The sequence below is a fragment of the Schistocerca cancellata genome, chromosome 4 (assembly GCF_023864275.1).
Source record: "Schistocerca cancellata isolate TAMUIC-IGC-003103 chromosome 4, iqSchCanc2.1, whole genome shotgun sequence".
Classification (NCBI taxonomy): domain Eukaryota; kingdom Metazoa; phylum Arthropoda; class Insecta; order Orthoptera; family Acrididae; genus Schistocerca; species Schistocerca cancellata.
The window spans coordinates 597,377,176-597,395,408 of NC_064629.1; the positions used below are offsets into that span (position 1 = coordinate 597,377,176).

Here is an 18,233-nt window from a genome sequence, read left to right on the forward strand (position 1 = left end):
TTTCTTCGAGGTAATTAATGTAATGTAATTATGATTGCATACAGGTGTTGCAGGCAACACTTGTGCACGAAGCCAGCTAACTCAATGGTTCTCTAACATGTTTTCTCTTCCTGTCTAAATAAAATGTACATCCTTTCAATTCCAGGCATTTTTTCCAGACTTCGTAATGTACCACACATTTGCATAGTTTCATCAAGAACATCATGCCAGACTTGCATGAGAGGATTTGTTTGATGAGAATGGAACCATTACCTAGATGTTTGTCGTATTAAACGTTGAGTTGACATAAGATGGAAACTATTTACATTCTGCCAGAAGTTTCCATTTCTATCTCAAGGCTGATGATAATCATGTTGATGAGCACTGTAAACTGTTCCTTGAGACAGTGGAAAGTTCACAAATTTATTTTCAGTGCTTGAAACCAAAAACTAATTTGTAATCATACTTAGTTTTTCTTCCATTTCTTCACAAGAAACTAGTTTTTTTTAATTTAATTTAGCATTCCTTTACACAATTCTATCTGCACAATCAATTTTGATCTGTCTTGGTAAGGATCATACGTATGAAATGAAATGTACATGCCCTAGCCTGTACGGTTTGCTCCACTTAAACTGAGCGTAAAGAACATTTGAAACTCTAATAAAGAAGACTCCTTGGCACTTTTTTTACTATAAAGGACTGATCCTCAAGGTGTTTGCACTGACGAAATAAATAGCCTGCATTCTATGAGTAACTGTGGAGTTTCATGTCAAAGTACTTCAACAGTTGGGTAAACAGCCCATATACATCCACCCACAAATCCAGAAAGACTCTTTCATCAGGACATTATACAGAACAACACTGTGTTAGCAATGAAGGACACTCTGGCAATAAGAGAGTATTCAAATGCTTCCCCAACCAGTTTAGTCACCCCCAAGTGACACACTACTTACAACAAATCTTGCCTGAAAGGAAACCATGTTGGGACCACTGAAAACATTCAAACACATGTGACAGGAACAGACAAATCCAATGGAGACAAAAAACTTGAAATTTTTCATTTTGATTTGGAGTGAAATTTTTCTTTCATTTTAAGTAATCAGCTTCATAATCACACCACCCGGAACTGCTTGATACCTATCAACTCTTGCTTTATTCTCTTACCATTGATGTCACATTACAGTAGGAATAGAGATGCATCTGGTCAGAACACTACTGTATTGGCAATTAATATAGTCTTTTGAATGCAGGGCTACCCCTCGTCCTCCTCCTCAAAGTAGCTCCTCCATTTTTCTTACAAAGCTGATAGAACCCATTCCAGTTCATCCACCAAGGAAAAATCTTTAACAGTGTCAGCTCCTTCATGTGACAGTTACAGGTGCTCATCAATTGGTAATGAAACTGGAGATTACTTTTAGCAACATATTTAACTGTGTTAAAAACCGTATGTCTTATTTCCATACTACGTGAATTGCATTTGTTTTCACGGATTCTACAAATATATATTTATGGACTCTTCAGTGGTAAAGCCACCTACCAATACATTAATGTTAGATTATTGTTCTTAATATTTCTTTACAAATTTCGTCAAAGGTCAAGCTCTTTTTATTATTATCTGATATTGCTTCTCTCTTTATTTTAGTAAGCATGCTTTTTTTCTAGATATATGTTGTTGTAAGGGCTAACAGACAGGAAACTTGAATTACTACGGAAGATCACGCAATAATGGCTTAAGAGTACGCTTATGACAAAACACACATCTGTAAAAGATGATACACATATAGGCTACATAACATACTTTCTACAGCCAAAAGATTTCTGTATATCCTTCTTGGTTTACGTATTATTTTGCTTTAGGCCATGGTGCAAATCTACAGACCTTAATAATCTTTATCACTGTTCATGTAATATTTCTGTTGTTGACTTTTTTAAAAACAGAATCTTGGCTCTTGTATCACACCAAAGTTATTATTCTGCATCTACTTCTACACTCTACTAACCAATGTGAAGTGCATGGCAGAGGGTACTTCCCATTGACCATGCGTTACAGTATCTTCCCGACGCATTTTCAAATACCATGTGTGAAGAATAAGTATTGAAATGCCACTGTGCACCTTGTAAGTAGTCTAATATAATCGATGTGGTTCCTACAGAAGCAATACATATGAGGCTGTAGTAAATTTTTAGATTCATCACTTTATACTAGCTCTTGGAACTTTGTAAGCAATATTTCATGGGATGGTTAGCATCTATTTTCAGGTTCTTCAGCATCTCCATTATGCTCTCAAATGAGTCAAACAAATCTGTGACCATTCATGTGGCCCATAGTATTAATTCAATATCACATTAGATCAATTTTGCATGGATGCCACACACTTGTGCAATATTTTATAATGGGCTAAGCTGGAGTTCTGCAGTCAACCTCCTTAGCAGAATGACAGTACTTCCCCAGTATTCTATCAATGAACCAATGTGCCACCTGCTTTGCCAATGACTGCACCTGTGTTGTTCTTCAATTTCATATCGTCACAAATTTTTACGCCAAGGTATTTTAACAAGTGGACTGATTCCAAGTGTCTTTCATTGATACTGTAGTCATGTGATACTAAATTTTTGTGTAGAACAGAATTTTACATTTCCAAAAATTTAAGTTTTAAGATTCTACAACACATAATACCTCTTCCCACAGGTGGGTACGGCCTGTGCTTTCTCCCAACCACTGAGCAAAGTTTTTTTGTTTGAGGGATCTACGGTTTGCTACAGTTAAACTTCTGTACACAATCCTGTATAAATTCCATTGAACCATGGGGCTTTGTTCAACTTCAGTGATCCCAGACTGCTGATACTAATATCTACATCTATATTCCATAACTCTCATGCTTTTGCAGTGTACCTTCAATTAGGATTTGACATCCAGTTTCCAGTAAGTGCGCCAGGTGCACAGTAACATTTCTCACGTAAACTGATAATGCCACAGTGCTTACAAGGTATATCCTACAGTCAGTCCGTACACTAACTTTCCATATTACACGAGTAAGTTCTATCACAAAGAAACTTACATTTGTTCGAGAGACTGACTAGCCATATTTGGCAACTGGAATCCATTACACATGACACACTGAAGTAATGTATATAAAGAAATCCTGTTGCTAAAGTAGGTACACAACTGAACCTCTCATTTTAACAATCAACTTTTGTACAAGACAGTTGTTAATTTAATGCTGTTTGCGGTAAACCATATTTTTCCTCTAGAAACAAGTCAGCATATCAGTCAGGTGGCAAAGGAATTGATGTAAGCAAAAATGTTTCTGAACTTGCAGCTGGATTCACCTTGTACTTTCAACAGACACAGCATGTTGTATTGGTACCACGGGCGAGATAGTGCACAAAAAATACAAAGTGTTTCAATTACCCCCTCCCACTTACAACACTACTTATTGAAGGAATCTTGTGGGTCACCAGGTGCCAGAGTTAGCATATAACAGCCTAATATGAGTAATGCACATGAAGGCATAGGTTGAAGTCCCGGTCCAAAACACAATTTTAATCAGCTGAAGTTTTTCATAAAAACATACACATTCTGCTGCAGATTGTAAGATTCATTTATGTAACAGCCTTTTCCATTGTCCTGCCGTGGCCTATAGAAAAAGGAAATGCTACTGAAAAGTTCCCAGTATGTATGTGTAGGTTGTGAAGTCTAGCTAATATGATGAAATGTCATCAGGTGGTACCACATAAATTCTTCAAGAGTTAGTGGCTCAAGTGGCCTTGTGCTAGGTGGTCATGTTTAACTGCTACATAAACACGACATACTGAGGCATGCATTTTGGGAAAACACTTTAAGCCACAATCGAACTTATGACTGATCCAAATGTATTCAAGATGGCAAAACATTTGTTTTATGATGCTTCTGTTTCAGGACAGCAGTCAACTGGCCTTAATACTGAAAATGTCACTACTGTTCAGAACATGGTGCTGGAAGATCGTAGACAGATCGTCCAAGATGTATGCAATGTCGTGGAGCTGTGTTACAGGGTATGTCAGGGATTTTGTCCAACAAAAGTGGCGCAAGGGTGGTCACTTGCTCCTCCATGACAAAACAAGGTTACACATTGCAACTGATCACCAAGGAGTTTCCAGTGAAAAACAAAATGACAGTTGTTTGAATGATACTTCTGTCTTTTGACCAAACAAACTCCTTTATTTCATATTACTATCACAATTTCAGCCTTAAGCCATTATCAAGTACAACAATATTGGGTATAATTAGACTTTATTAAGTGAAGTCATTATCAAGATCTATTGAGCTGTGTGTCTCACTGTGTAGATAAGGAAAAAACTACCGAAATTTATGACAGACAGTTAGCGAACACATTTTTCAGCTGTAGGACAACAGAGCAATAGAATGAACATCAGCAGGTTCAAAACAACTGCAGGAGGATACAAGATGACTTGGACAAAATTTCTAGTTGGTACGATGAATGGCATTTAGCTCTAAATATTGAAAGATGTAAGGTAATGCAGAAGAGTAGGAAAAACAAACTCGTCTTGTTTTGATACAGCATTAGTAGCGTCCTGCTTGACGCAGTCAATATGAAATGGACCGAGCATGTGAGGAATGTGGTAGGAAAGGCAAATGGTCAACTTCGGTTTACTGGGAGAATTCTAGGGAAGTGTGGTTCGTCTGTAAAGGAGATCGCATACAGGACACTAGTGTGACCTATTCTTGAGTATTGCTTGAGTGTTTGGGATCCGTACTAGATCGGATTACAGGAAGACATTGAAGCAATTCAGAGGTGGACTGCTAGATTTGTTACTGATAGTTTCGAACAACACATATGTGTTACGGAGATGCTTTGGGAAACTCAAATGAGAATACCTGGAGGGACGGTGACATCTTTTTCAAAGAATGCTACTGAGAGAATTTAGAGAACCAGCATTTGAAGCTGGCTGCAGAATGACACTGTTGCCTCCAACATACATTGCATGTAAAGACCACGAAGGTGAGATACAAGAAATTAGGGCTCACATGGAGGCATATAGACACTCATTTTTCCCTCATTGTATTTTTGAATGGAACAGGAAAGGAAATGATTAGCAGTGGTATGGGGTAACCTCTGCCTCACACCATAAGGTGGCTTGTGGAGTATCGATGTAGATGTACAGACGTTACATGTGCAGTGAACGTGGTCTCATATCATTCAAACGTTGTTAAATGGCTATGGCCCAAAAATATGAAAAGATTATCAAAATGAGAGTTGTTCCTTATCTGGGATATTCACCCAACCTGGCACTAAGTGACTTTTCTTTCCCAGAATGAAACTTGAGTTAAAGCCGAAGAATTCATACAGTTGAGGATATTCAAATAGAATTGCACAAGTGGTACTAAACAGGCTCACAAAAAATGCATCCCAAGGATCTTTCAGTTCATGGAAAAAGAGCTGGAAGTGGTGTATACACCCCCAAGTCGATTACTATTGATAAGTCCCATAAGATTTCACACACATTTGAACATTTGATTACTACTGACGGTCATGGTGATACGTAATGTCCAGGTTAAGTGTAAATTTATTTGTTAGGGTATTCCAGGAACTTTTGGGTAGCACCTCACAGCAGTGAAACATGAGCAGAAGAGCTTGTCGCACATGCATGCTCTATCACTTACTCACTATGTCTCTTAGCTAATCATAATGCGTATGCAAGTGGCTACATACCTATTCTACAAACATTCAATAGGTTTACGATGTAGAGTAGAGTCATCATTTGAAAAATATGGTACAGTATAAATGTAATATATATCATCACAACTCCTATATGGGACATGTCACACCCATCTCTCTGCTGTTATGGGAGTCTCAAGTTCACAGAATTTAGGAACTTTAGGTACTTCCTTCTGCACATTCCCTGTGCACACTTGTTTAGGCATCATTGCCAAAATGTGTTAGAACTATAAGCGAAGTTTGCAGCACCGAACAACAGTTCTAAGTTAAATATTGTGAAGTAATAAGTGTTTCACATTGAGGAACACTATCAGGACATGCCCAGCAGTAACTGACCTGTTTCACTCACATATTTACAAAACATCAACTGCAGTCCCTATCAACTTGCAGTGACAATAACAGTACACGAGGATGTGGCAGGAAAGAAGAAAATTAATATAAAAAAGTACTGCATTCACTAGAGGAAGCAACTGCAGTCCTTATCCACTTGCAGTGACAATAACAGTACAGGAGGATGTGGCAGGAAAGAAGAAAATTAATATAAAAAAATACTGCATTCACCAGAGGAAGTAAGTTTTATCTACTTTACCACCTTGTGATGAAATGTTTTCAGAATAAAGTTACATCAGATCAAAAAGTAGCAGTGAATGTGCCAAACATTATTAAAGTTTGCTGATGACTGAGAACAACCAATGCTTGAACCCCTTCACCTCCATCTGCGAGTACTGCTTCATGGTGTCTCGGCAGTTTACGGTGTTCGGAAGGTTATGATATTGTTTCGTACGTCCAAATAATAAGTAATTATTGTGGGACTTCTGCAACTGCCACAAATCCCAACACACACAGTTCTAAATTTAGAACATACTTTATGATGAAAAATGTAATTTATCAGGGAAAAAGTTAAGCAGGAGTATTAATAACAATAGTAAAAAAAGTGGATTAAAAAGTTTCTGGCATTACAATGAGCTGCCAAAATTGTAGTTCAACCTTCTTGTCCAATATGCTACAGGGACAGAACCAGAAGGAATTGGATCTAATATTAATGTAGCAATTTGTTTGTCAACAATGGATAAATTGTGGCACAGTCATGTCATGGTAGAACTCCTTCCATTAAAAGAAAAATTCCACATATTTCAGAGCTAATACTTCCACTTTAACAGTGAGAACTTCAGCTGTTGAGAGAGACAAAAAATTTGTGTTTGTTGACGAGGAATACCCTGAGTTACCCTAAACCATGACAGAGGTAATTGTCAATAAATTTTTCAGGCGTTGTGGTGGATGACTATAACCTAATTTAGGAGTTGATGTCAGAGGCTCTTGTGTGTAGTGTAAGTTTTGAAATGCATGAAAACGTTAAGTATCATTTGTAGTGTTCACTCAAAACTGAACACTAACAACAACAACAACAACAACAGAGCCAAGGTTCTCAATACTTTTGACTTAGATGTTTAATTGTTATAAATTAAAATAATGAGCTGTATAGATATAATCTAGTATTCTGAAATTAAAAAATTTGTAAGTCATGTTGATATAAGACATCATTTATCTCACATTAAATGAACTTTTGGTCATTGTCAAGTGATAAACACTGGCATTCATGTGATGATGGGAGTGTGTTTCTACTAATCATAACGTCACTGGTGTCTGGTCTATTATCATACAAAGCATTCTTTCCTCTACATACTTTCTAAGTGAAGCCTTCAATGCAGGTTTTTATATTATGTTTTTGTTCTAGTTCTAATATTATATTTTAGTCGTTCTGGTTTGTCTGGTGATTCTCTTGCTCAGTTCATCGCCACCCAAAACCACCAGTTTCCGTGACTGTTGTGTTACATTCTTTATTACAAATTGGAATGATTTCATAATTGACAACATTTACATTTTTTTTTGCAACATTCTCACTTAGGCATAGTCCATATCAATTCAGGCATGCCAGGAAAAAATCTTACCTTCATAGTCTCGGATGGTATTGAATTTAGCATATGTTAAAATGGACTAAGTAAGGAACATGGATTTTTTTTTCTCCAAAAAAATTTCTGCTCCAAGATACAGACCTCCAAATATGACACTGCGCATACCATTTTGAAAATGCAAATTTTAAAATTCTGTTCCTCTGGAACAGTTCTAGATATTTTGTTGGGGTTTTTTATTTGAAAGATAACTGCGTTATGATTACAAAGAAATCCTCCATTTGGACTTGTCTGTCAAAGTTCATTTACTACAGCATTCTGAACTTTTTTAAATTATGGAAAAAACTTTTTTTTTTCCAAAAATGCCAATCCATAAAATTTCGATATTTTTTTTCTGTTGATTAGTACCATACAGTTCTACATTCCCTGAAAAGGAGAGCTTCCACTTTTAGGTAGAACAGGTTTTACAGCCAACCTGTTTTATTGCCACATTATCATGTAAAAGGCTCATAAAAATCAAAACCTAGCCTTACTTAACATAATTTTAGTTATGAAAGATAAGTGAGAGACTCATTTTTTCAAGCATTTTAAAAGGTTCGAAAATGTATGTGAAAGGTCCAAAGACTTAAAGGTTTCAATTTATACAACTTCTGTGCGCTCTGTTTTGTACTGAAATTAGCCAGTCAATGAACTAAAAATGTATTCCACTGCTTCAGTATCTTCCTTTGATATAGAGTGATGCCTTCCTGTTGAACCAATACGAACTGGAGCACTTACGATTTTCACAACATTGTGAACAGGAAGTGAGCAATGATGGCGTTGTTGCTGTCCTACTGCTGGAAACCTATATCCAGCACCCGGTCTATGTGGTAGCATAAAGTTCACTACAATTTCGTTTAACTCATAACTGGTGTCTATAATCTCTGCAATCCACCGGTCAGTCGTACACACATGCCACAAACATCCCCCTTCTCAGGTTGTGAATCTGAATACTACCCTGCCATTTCCGAGGTGTTGGCTGAATGAACAAAATTTTTTCTTCTTGCTCTTTAAAGTGCTTCGAATATGAGTTCGCCGATCACTTTGAGTCCAAAAATGTTTTTTCTGAATTCCTTTCACAGGAGTAGTTTGTTTCAACCATTCTTCTTTGTTCTGCTCACATAATTCTTCGATTTTCTCTTTGGACAAAAGAATGAGGGCTGTGGATGTGTAATATTTCACGACTCTCGTAAAATCCTCAGCATTCTGAATCGCAGCTGTATTTGGTCTAGAGAGATTGTTTTGTAGCATGGTGCTTCAGCAGGCCTCCTACGGCATCAAAAGACCTCTTCCCGTGACCTGTAGCATTGTATACCCAGTCAGTTGGCACAAGCAACTTAATTGAAACAGCTGGTAATGATTTTTGAAATGACTAGGAGCACCATAAGAAATAATGATCATCTTCTCTGCCCTCTTTGCAGTTGAAGAATTTTGCGCATTGCTAGCAAAATATGTGCTGAGTCATGTTTTGTGTCATCACTTATAACTGCAACAGTTATGGTCTTGTTTTGAAAATATGTCACTCCTGTAAACACTGAAACCTGGTCATTACTCCATCTCCCTTCCCGAGCACGGGGACCCGGATTCGATTCCCGGTGGGGCCAGAGATTTTCACCTGCCTTGAGATGACTGGATGTTTGTGTTGTCCTCATCATTCTATCATCATTCATGAAAGTGGCGAGATTGGACTGAGCAAAGGTTGGGAACTAGTATGGGTGCTGATAACAGCGCAGTTGAGTGCCCCACAAAACAATCATCATCACCATCATTACTCCAATGGTACCCTTTCTGTGGGAGAATTACATACCAGTTCTCAGCAAAATCACAGTGAAGCACTAAACAGGGTTCTTCAGCCTGTACACACCCTTTCACTTTTGCAATGTGGTGGTGTTGCAGTTTCTTCAGATGCTGGTGTGTTACTGCTTTCACTGACCATTTACCAAGTTAATCAATGAAACTGTCAGAGGCAACAGTTTTCTTAATTAGTTTATTTTCCTCCCATGTCGCATATGTAATTTCTGCAGAGTTATCTGCTACATCTTTCAGGCCAAGTGTCTGTCTGTAAGGACTGTCCTCCCTTTCCAGGGCAGTCACCACCACATTCTTGAAACAAACAAGTCTCTCACTTTTACATCAGAGACTACTTATGACTTCACACGCCCAATCAAGGTGTCATGTCACATGCTCCAGTGAGTTCTTCAGAATTAACACACAAAGTTCAAAATTCACACAGTACACACATAAACAGACATCTCTAAGTGGGTGTGGAACTACTCACTTAGGTCGTAGTGCATAAAATTTTTATCTTTCAATATGTGAAGTTGTATAGTTGCTCTTATAAATTGCGAAAGTTTCTTTAATAGTGCGATTCATGTATCTCTTCACTTTCAGAACTTTTTGACCTTCAACTGTTATAGTTACAGTTATAGTGTATTTTTTTTTGTTGGCACTCTGGCAAGAACAGTCCCATTTATCTTCCAGATAAAATGACTGCATTACTTGAACTTGAGCTGTTTCTACAGGATGACCATAATAGGGATCTGGTCTTTTAAAGACCTCACTCACATTTCTCGATTTGTCTACCATGTACTCTGAGACTGATGGAATGTGATTCAAAATTGTTTTCTTTGAAAATGTCTCCAGAATAATAGTTAAAACTTGCACCTTTTCACTGTAAGATGCACAATATTCAACAGCTGAATCAATATTTGTGAAAAATTTCTGGCAAGAGGTACAAGAGTGCTTTGGTTCATTTTCTTCTGAAGATGGAATTTCTACTTTGAAGAGTGTGGTCAGTTTTGCCATAGTGTGTTCATCCACCACCATCATCATCATCATCATCATCATTTAAGACTGATTATGCCTTTCAGCGTTCAGTCTGGAGCATAGCCCCCCTTATATAGTTCCACCATGATCCCCTATTCAGTGCTAACATTGGTGCCTCTTCTGATGTTAAACCTATTACTTCAAAATCATTCTTAACCGAATCCAGGTACCTTCTCCTCGGTCTGCCCCGACTCCTCCTACCCTCTATGCTGAATCCATGAGTCTCTTGGGTAACCTTGCTTCTACCATGTGTGTAGAAGCAAGGTTCATCCACAGCTTTAGTAATTTCTCTGCGCTTTCTTGACGCATAGAGCTTATGACTCGACTTCACTGACCACGGTTTCTTAACAGGACTAACACCTACCTCTGTAGTTGACTGATTCAGGATATTTAAAGTAAGTGCAATCATATGTCAGTGATCTTCTTAGAGTACGAGCCTAATGAAACACTTACGCCCAAATTTACTGTGTATGTGGTGAAACATGATACTGTTGAATGTTTTCTATTTGAATCTGTACATTTAGCAGGAATAGAGACTAATATAATAATTTCTCACTCCATTGCAAAAACAAAATTTTGTAACCATATTTTTCATTTTCATGCTAAACCTAAAAATGTAAATTAATATTTACCTGAAATTTCATTCATTATACTGTAATGGCTATAAAAATAAAACTACTCTGAATCAAAACAGAAATAACGGAATTATAATTTTTTTGGATGCTGGAGTGATTCATTAACCAGCATTTATAATAGTCACTACTTTACCAAAAATGGACTAATTTAACCATGTTTGGATATTCTGAAAAGGAATGATTAATTTACTATGAAATTTAGCATTTGTGATTTTTATAATTTTAACTGAGTTGACTAGATTTCTGCTATTATGGAACAAGACTTTTTTCCCCTCCTAGTGTTAATTTTCAAGTATGGTATTAAGTTGGGGAAACGCAAGCAAAAAATGTATTTGATAAGCTTAATCAGTGTTGGCACTGTCCCCAGCTACAGGGCTATTCAAAAAGAAGGAACATATTTCAAACATTTATTGCTTCTAAACTACAAAATATGGAAACACAATTCCAATGTTACTGGAAAGAGAAAAGTACAGATTTTTATGCAATCGATGTACGCACCTTGTTTTAGACAACACATACCAAAATAGTGGCACATTTCTTGCCACACACAAAGCAGCTGGTCTCTCATTATCGAATTCACAGCTTCAACAATGCGATGTCACAGACTTTAAAGAGTGTTGGGCAGGGGGGTATTAAAACACGGCCTTTCATGTAACCCCACATAAAGTCATAAAGCGTGAGGTGTGGAGACCTGGGAGGCCACTGGCAATGAAGTTCATCTTCTTCTCGTCCTCTTCCAATCCCATATGCTGGAATGGTGTCATTCAGGTAACATACAACGTCCTTAGAGAAATGAGGTGGGGCACCGCCTTGCATGAAGATGAAGTCATCTGAATAATCTTCAAGTTGAAGAAATAACCCGTTTTGAGGTATGTCTAGATAGATTAGTCCTGTCACAGTTTTCTCTATGAAGAAGAAAGCAACAGCACCAATGTGGCTGCGATTGGAACGTTTATCTGGAATGTTCAGATTTCAAACTGTTGTCTGTCCAGGAATGTTGAAATGATGGTGTTACCTTTTGTAGTTTGGAAGGTATAAATTTTTGATATCTGTTCCTTCTCTCTGAATATATATTCTGCATATATTACAATAACACTCAATATACAAACACACACAGCTGGCTGGAGTGGCTGAGTGGTTCTAGGCGCTACAGTCTGGAACCGCGTGAAAACTACGGTCGCAGGTTCGAATCCTGCCTCAGGCATGGATGTGTGTGATGTCCTAGGTTAGTTAGGTTTAAGTAGTTCTAAGTTATAGTTAAGTCCCATAGTGCTCAGAGCCATTTGAGCACGTGCCCACACACACACACACACACACACACACACACACACACACACACACACACACACCCCGCACGATCCCAGTCCTTTCTTTCACCATCTCCCAATGCAGTATTTTGTGAATTATGTACAGCTCTGATGGAATTTCTTGATTTCTAGTGTTAAACCATGTTAAATAATGAATTGTGCTAAATTTCAGACTAGGGGCAGTGTCAGACAAGGCTCTTTCCTTTTACAGTACACAAATTGGTACTGTCTGTTTCACATATGGGCTAACAAAGTTTTTTCCAAATATTTTGTGTATTCTGTGGTATTATTCACATCATCTTCCTGTTCCTCTTTCCCTGGTGAATTACAACCAGCTGTTGACTCCCTTGAATTCATTATACTTCACTGCAAGTGTTGCCAACAACACTCTTCAAAACACACAGGCCTACGTAACTTTAAACTACAGCCACTACTGAAGTAGCATTAGAAACTGCAAGAGATCGGTAAAATGGCCCTCTTGTCCCTTTCATAAATAAGGAAAGTTTCCCTTGGCTTGTTTCATAAAAACAACCCAACCTGGATGGTTCCAAATGATCACTCAAAACTCGCAGTAAGATTTCAAGAGTACTCCTCCACTGAAGCTACAGCAAAATGCTACTGGCACTTTTTGCCCTTTCACATTGTCAACTCTTAACTCTATATAGGCAACACAGTGTGTTAACTAGCAAGTGTATGTTGGCACAGTTTCTGAGCTATGTTGCATTTCCTCACAAAATGAAAATGTAGACTGTGGAAGATCATACAAGAATAGCCGATTTTCCAAACTAACTACATGTACTATGAACAACAGCAGTCCCACCATATTTCATAAAGGCAGTGATTATTTTGTCTCGATCTGTGAAAATTCTTGACACAAAATAATATAGTCAGCATTAATGTTCAAGAAATCCTCACATGACTTACACATGGTGCCCCCAGGAGGAATGGTCAATATTTAGCGACATGAGAGGAACCATGATTGGCAGCAAAAATGTCTTGTAAACATGAGATCTAAAATACATACCTTAAGAGCTATAAGTGCTTGTTCATTTTTGATACTATGAAACAGATCTCTTCTACTTCAAGGTCTTTGCTTTTCATTTTCATATTTTGGGAGCAGGAAGTACTCACCAAAACAAGAGAAAAATGTCTAATACACATGGAACTTAAAATGCGTACTTTAAGAGCTGGGAGCACTTGTTCATCTCCGCTAGTGGGAAGCACTTCTCTTCTGCTGAACAAATGCTTGTAGCTCTTAAGGTATACATTTTTACATTTTTGGGCCTACGTTCTACTAGGTTTTTTGCTTCTAGACTATTCCTCTCCTATCCCTGAGTACTGACCACTCCTCCTGGGACAGCCTGTAGGTATGGCCACTTAGCCCTTAAGAACCCAACTTGGTTAACTAAAAATAGACGAAGCATATTATTAATTGCTTCACACAATTAAGAAATGCAGCATCAGCTTCAGTACTTCTGTGTTTACAATATCACCCCCCCTCCCCCCCCCAGCACATAATTTCGTAAAATGACTAACAAACTCTGTGATTCAGTTTTTTTTTTAGATTAGATTTACTTTCATTCCAACTGATTCGTAGTGAGGTGGTCATCCATGATGTAGAACATGTCAGTAAAACAATACTCACAACTAAAGCAAATAAGCTAATGTACCTTCTACAGGGCCCAAGTGGAATGATCATCATTTATTTATTTTTAATGAACACTATATGAAAGAATCATTTTACAACACTCATTTACTAAGATCACATTAATGTACTGAATTTAAAATTAAAATAAATAGTGTTTTATTTATTTATAAGGTAATAAACACAAAATAGAACTACCACAATACTTATTTACAGTGAACACATTACTGCACTGAAATGGTGCAGAAAAACACACACGCACACACACACACACACACACACACACACACACACACACACACACACACACACACACACACACACAAAGTGACTTTAAATCCTTGTGAAGATTATGTTTATTTCTAGTATTGATTCCATGAACTTAGCTGTTGGTTTGAAAAAGTGATGTATTTTTAATGACAAATTTCATTAAGGAATAAATATATTGGGAAGCAGTAGTTAGTATCCCTAGTTCCCTAAACAAGCCTCTGCAGGATGTTCTTGAGTTCACACCACATATAACTCTTACTGTACATTTTTGTGCCTGGAAAAATTTAGCTTGTCTTGATGAATTACCCCAAAAAATAGTCCCATATGACATTATGGAGTGAAATTAAGTGTAGTATACCTGCTTTTTCATTTTTATATCCCCTATGCCTGACACAATTTGCATTGCAAACAGAGATTTGTTAAGGTGCTTCAGCACTTCTGTGGTGTGCTCCTCCCAGTTGAATTTATTATCAAGCTGTAATCCCAAGAATATAACACTGTCCACTTCTTCTATCTGCTTGTCATCAGTTTAGTGACAAAGAATTGGCTAGGAGCCAGTGATTAATGTACACAAATATTTTATTGGCCAATTTTTCTAAGACTACACTTCATTTGCTATTTATTGCAGTGTTTGTATCATCAGCAAACAAAACAAACCAGGCATCTGGTAATGTTACTGATGAAAGGTCATTGGTATACACGAGAAACAGTAAGGGTCCTAAGATGGAACCTTGTAAAACCCCACATGTTATTAGTTCCCAGTTCAATGATACCTGATAGCTTAATACATGTCTCTTTTATAAGCAATTAAGGAAAATAACGACTGCGGTGAATGGCAGACGACATCACTGAAATTTTAAATATATTTCCTTGCTTAAGAAATATGGATTTAATACGAAACTCATCTTTGGGGGCACACAGAGAGGTTATTGGCTATCTTCAGTAACTCCAGGTCTGGCTATTCTCCCCATCACAATACAAGGTAATTAATGTCTTCAGCCATTACATAGGGCCAAAAACTATTTTGTTAATGTTCACTTGTGGGCATACCACTCCAATTTTTGTGCTATTGCTTCATACAGGATTTGTAACATTTTCATATATAGGGTGCGGCAGCGTTCATAGTAGGATCGTAAAAAACACATCATCAGGCAGTAACTGTAATTTATTTATTACCTCTTATGTCAATTAATAGTTAAAGGTATGCCATTTACTAATGTGTAAGTCATTGTCCATTGCGTGGATTACTTTTTGAATATGACTCCTGTCAAATGATGCCCCCTCAGTGAATGCTATCTAAACATGCTGCAAGACTCCCTTCTCCCCCAATCAGGTATGGTTGACGTTGAAGTGGAACAATTATGGTTTCAAAAAGAGGGAGCGACCTCACATGCAGCCAGAATTTGCATGGCTTTCTTGCAACAGACATTTCCCGGAAGAGTAGCCATATTTCCCATTTTGGTGACATTTCCTGGCCGCCTCGCTCACCTGACCTTTCCTGTGAAGACTTTTTCCTTTGGGGCTACCTGAAGCAAGAACTGTTCTGAACACGTTGTGCCACCATTCCTGAGTTGAAGGATCCCATCAGAACTGCCGTCGGCAATGTCCCAGGGAATACGTTATGCCAAGTTATGGAAAGCTTCCAACGCTGCCTAGATGAATGTGTTGTGCAAAGGGGGCATCATTTGACAGGAGTCATATTCAAAAAGTAATCCCCGCAATGGACGATGACTTACACATTAATAAATGGCATACCTTTAACTATTAATTAACATACAAAGTAATAAATAAATTACAGTTACTGCCTAATGGTGTGTTGTTAATATTTTACTATGAACGCTGCAGCACACTGATTATGTAAAAGAGAAAAGAAAAAGAAACACACTATAGGCTTACCTCCATTTTTAAATTCTGGCTGAGCAGTAATAATATCAATTACACAAGTATGCAATACATCTTTGGTGTATTTGCATTGAAACTAGAGTAAAAATGTGATGCATGATGATACTCACCTTAGTAACAATCTCAGATTCCAACAGTCTCTGCAGGCCACCATTTGACACCAAAGAGGGGCAAGTAATTAAATCAAACAAATATGCTTGGCCTGATAATGTTCCAATTTGAAATAATGTCAGCTGCCCTTTAACACCTAAATTTATTCCCTCACAGTCAAATGACACTGCAACAGGTTTTCCCGATTTTGCGGCCGACAAAATATCTTCAACAATCTGAAGAGATTCTTTCACATTCACGACGACTCTAGTTGCCTGCATTATTTTTGCCTTCCAGACTTCAGCACTTCCACTGTCATTCGCTAAAGAAGTTGCTGCATATGAGCGATCCTTCTCTGTATTATCTGCTAATGTCTTCATCACTAAAGAATTAATACGCTGCTTTAGGGACTGATATTGGGGATTTTGTAGAGGCTGACTAACAGACTGACAAACTGCTGAATTGTTCGCTTGAGTAAGAGGTTTGGCACACTGACCATTGTTGACTGCACTACTGCTTCTGATCTGTTGTTGGTGTGTTGGGCTTGTTTGAAGTGAATCACTTTGACTAACACAGTTCTTAGGCAACACTAATGTTACAAGATTAGACTGCACGTTAAACACATCAGAATGCATTTTTAAGAAGGTCTGAAGGTCTTGTGGCGTTTTGAAAATATATGAAAGATGTTCAGGAGGAAATCTTACAGTTGCTTTACTAAAAAGCTGATCCACCAGCATTGGACCTCTAGAGTCTATGCACTTCGTGAAAAATTCAAGCAAGCCAGATGTTACTTCTTGATCCACTTTCATCAGCTCAAATTCACGGAAAGGCTGTGGTTCCTTTCCCTCATATTCTTTCAATATAACCGTATCTTCCTTCACTACAAAAGCATCTGGATATTTTAACAAAAATTCTTTAAACTCTCTTATATTTTGGCCTGAGATGTGTCTCACCTCCGGTGAAGCTTGGGAACGGTGACCCAACAAACTTTTAATGGGTACATCAATACCGGCACCATATTGCATTAACTTGTGGCTAAAATATTCGACAGCTTCTTGAGCATAATCTCGTTTCCCACTACTGTATTTCACTGCATTGTTTCCACTTTCTTGTTCCACACTGAGGGGGCTGTAGCCATTTACGTAAACATAGTCACCATCAAAACAAAAAAGCGCTGGATACTGGGAGAGAAACTTTTTTAATCCAGACTGTGAGCCTCCTGCAATTTGTCTCATTTCCTTGGTGAATCCTTTTGCACCAAACTGACAGCTTAGGTCGTGCAACGTACGCGGGCCACCCTTGTCCATCAATCGTTCAAAGAAAAACAGCAATGTCATATTCCTCACTAATTCATATTCCGTGCTGTCCATTTCTAGTAATATTGTTGAGGCAACACTTAAGTCAAAGAGAGAAATGAAAGAAACCTAAAAAAAAATCCGTCTGTCCCCAATGCTCACACACTCACTCACTCTCACTCACAGCTCAACACATTTTGTAACAAAACACACTAGCTGCCACCCATGTGACGGTTAACTGCGTTAAACAAGTTAAAGTCTCTTCTGGTGGACGTTGGGTATGAACATCATACTGTCGCTTCGTCACTCAAAACAATTTTTTTTTTAAAAAGTAACGCCCACGATAAACTGCACTGTTATATTAGTACACATATAACTCAAAAATAAATACACTACGTGGCCAAAGATAAACATTTTCAGAGATGTAGTATTTGCGAACAATTACAGCGCACCGTATGCTAGTGGGAACGCCTCCGTCAAGAATTTTGCTTAAAAATTATTTTGTAAGCAGTTTTACGTAAAATCCATGTTCTTTTGTGTCTTACAGGATTTATCGAAGTCGTCATTTTATGTATTATTAATTATTGCTTCTACCAGTACCATATAACGTATGCC

General features: G+C 37.8%; 1 protein-coding gene across 1 annotated transcript in view; it reads right to left on the reverse strand.

Annotated features, from left to right (window-relative positions):
- LOC126184871 (egalitarian protein homolog) overlaps positions 1-17,977 on the reverse strand; it is an 84,311-nt gene extending 66,334 nt beyond the window's left edge. Inside the window, exon 1 of the mRNA XM_049927489.1 lies at positions 16,344-17,977. Coding sequence (XP_049783446.1) covers positions 16,344-17,693 — 1,350 coding nt within the window. The 5' untranslated portion in view covers positions 17,694-17,977. The remainder of the gene's footprint in view (positions 1-16,343) is intronic.
- Positions 17,978-18,233: the final 256 nt, after the last annotated feature.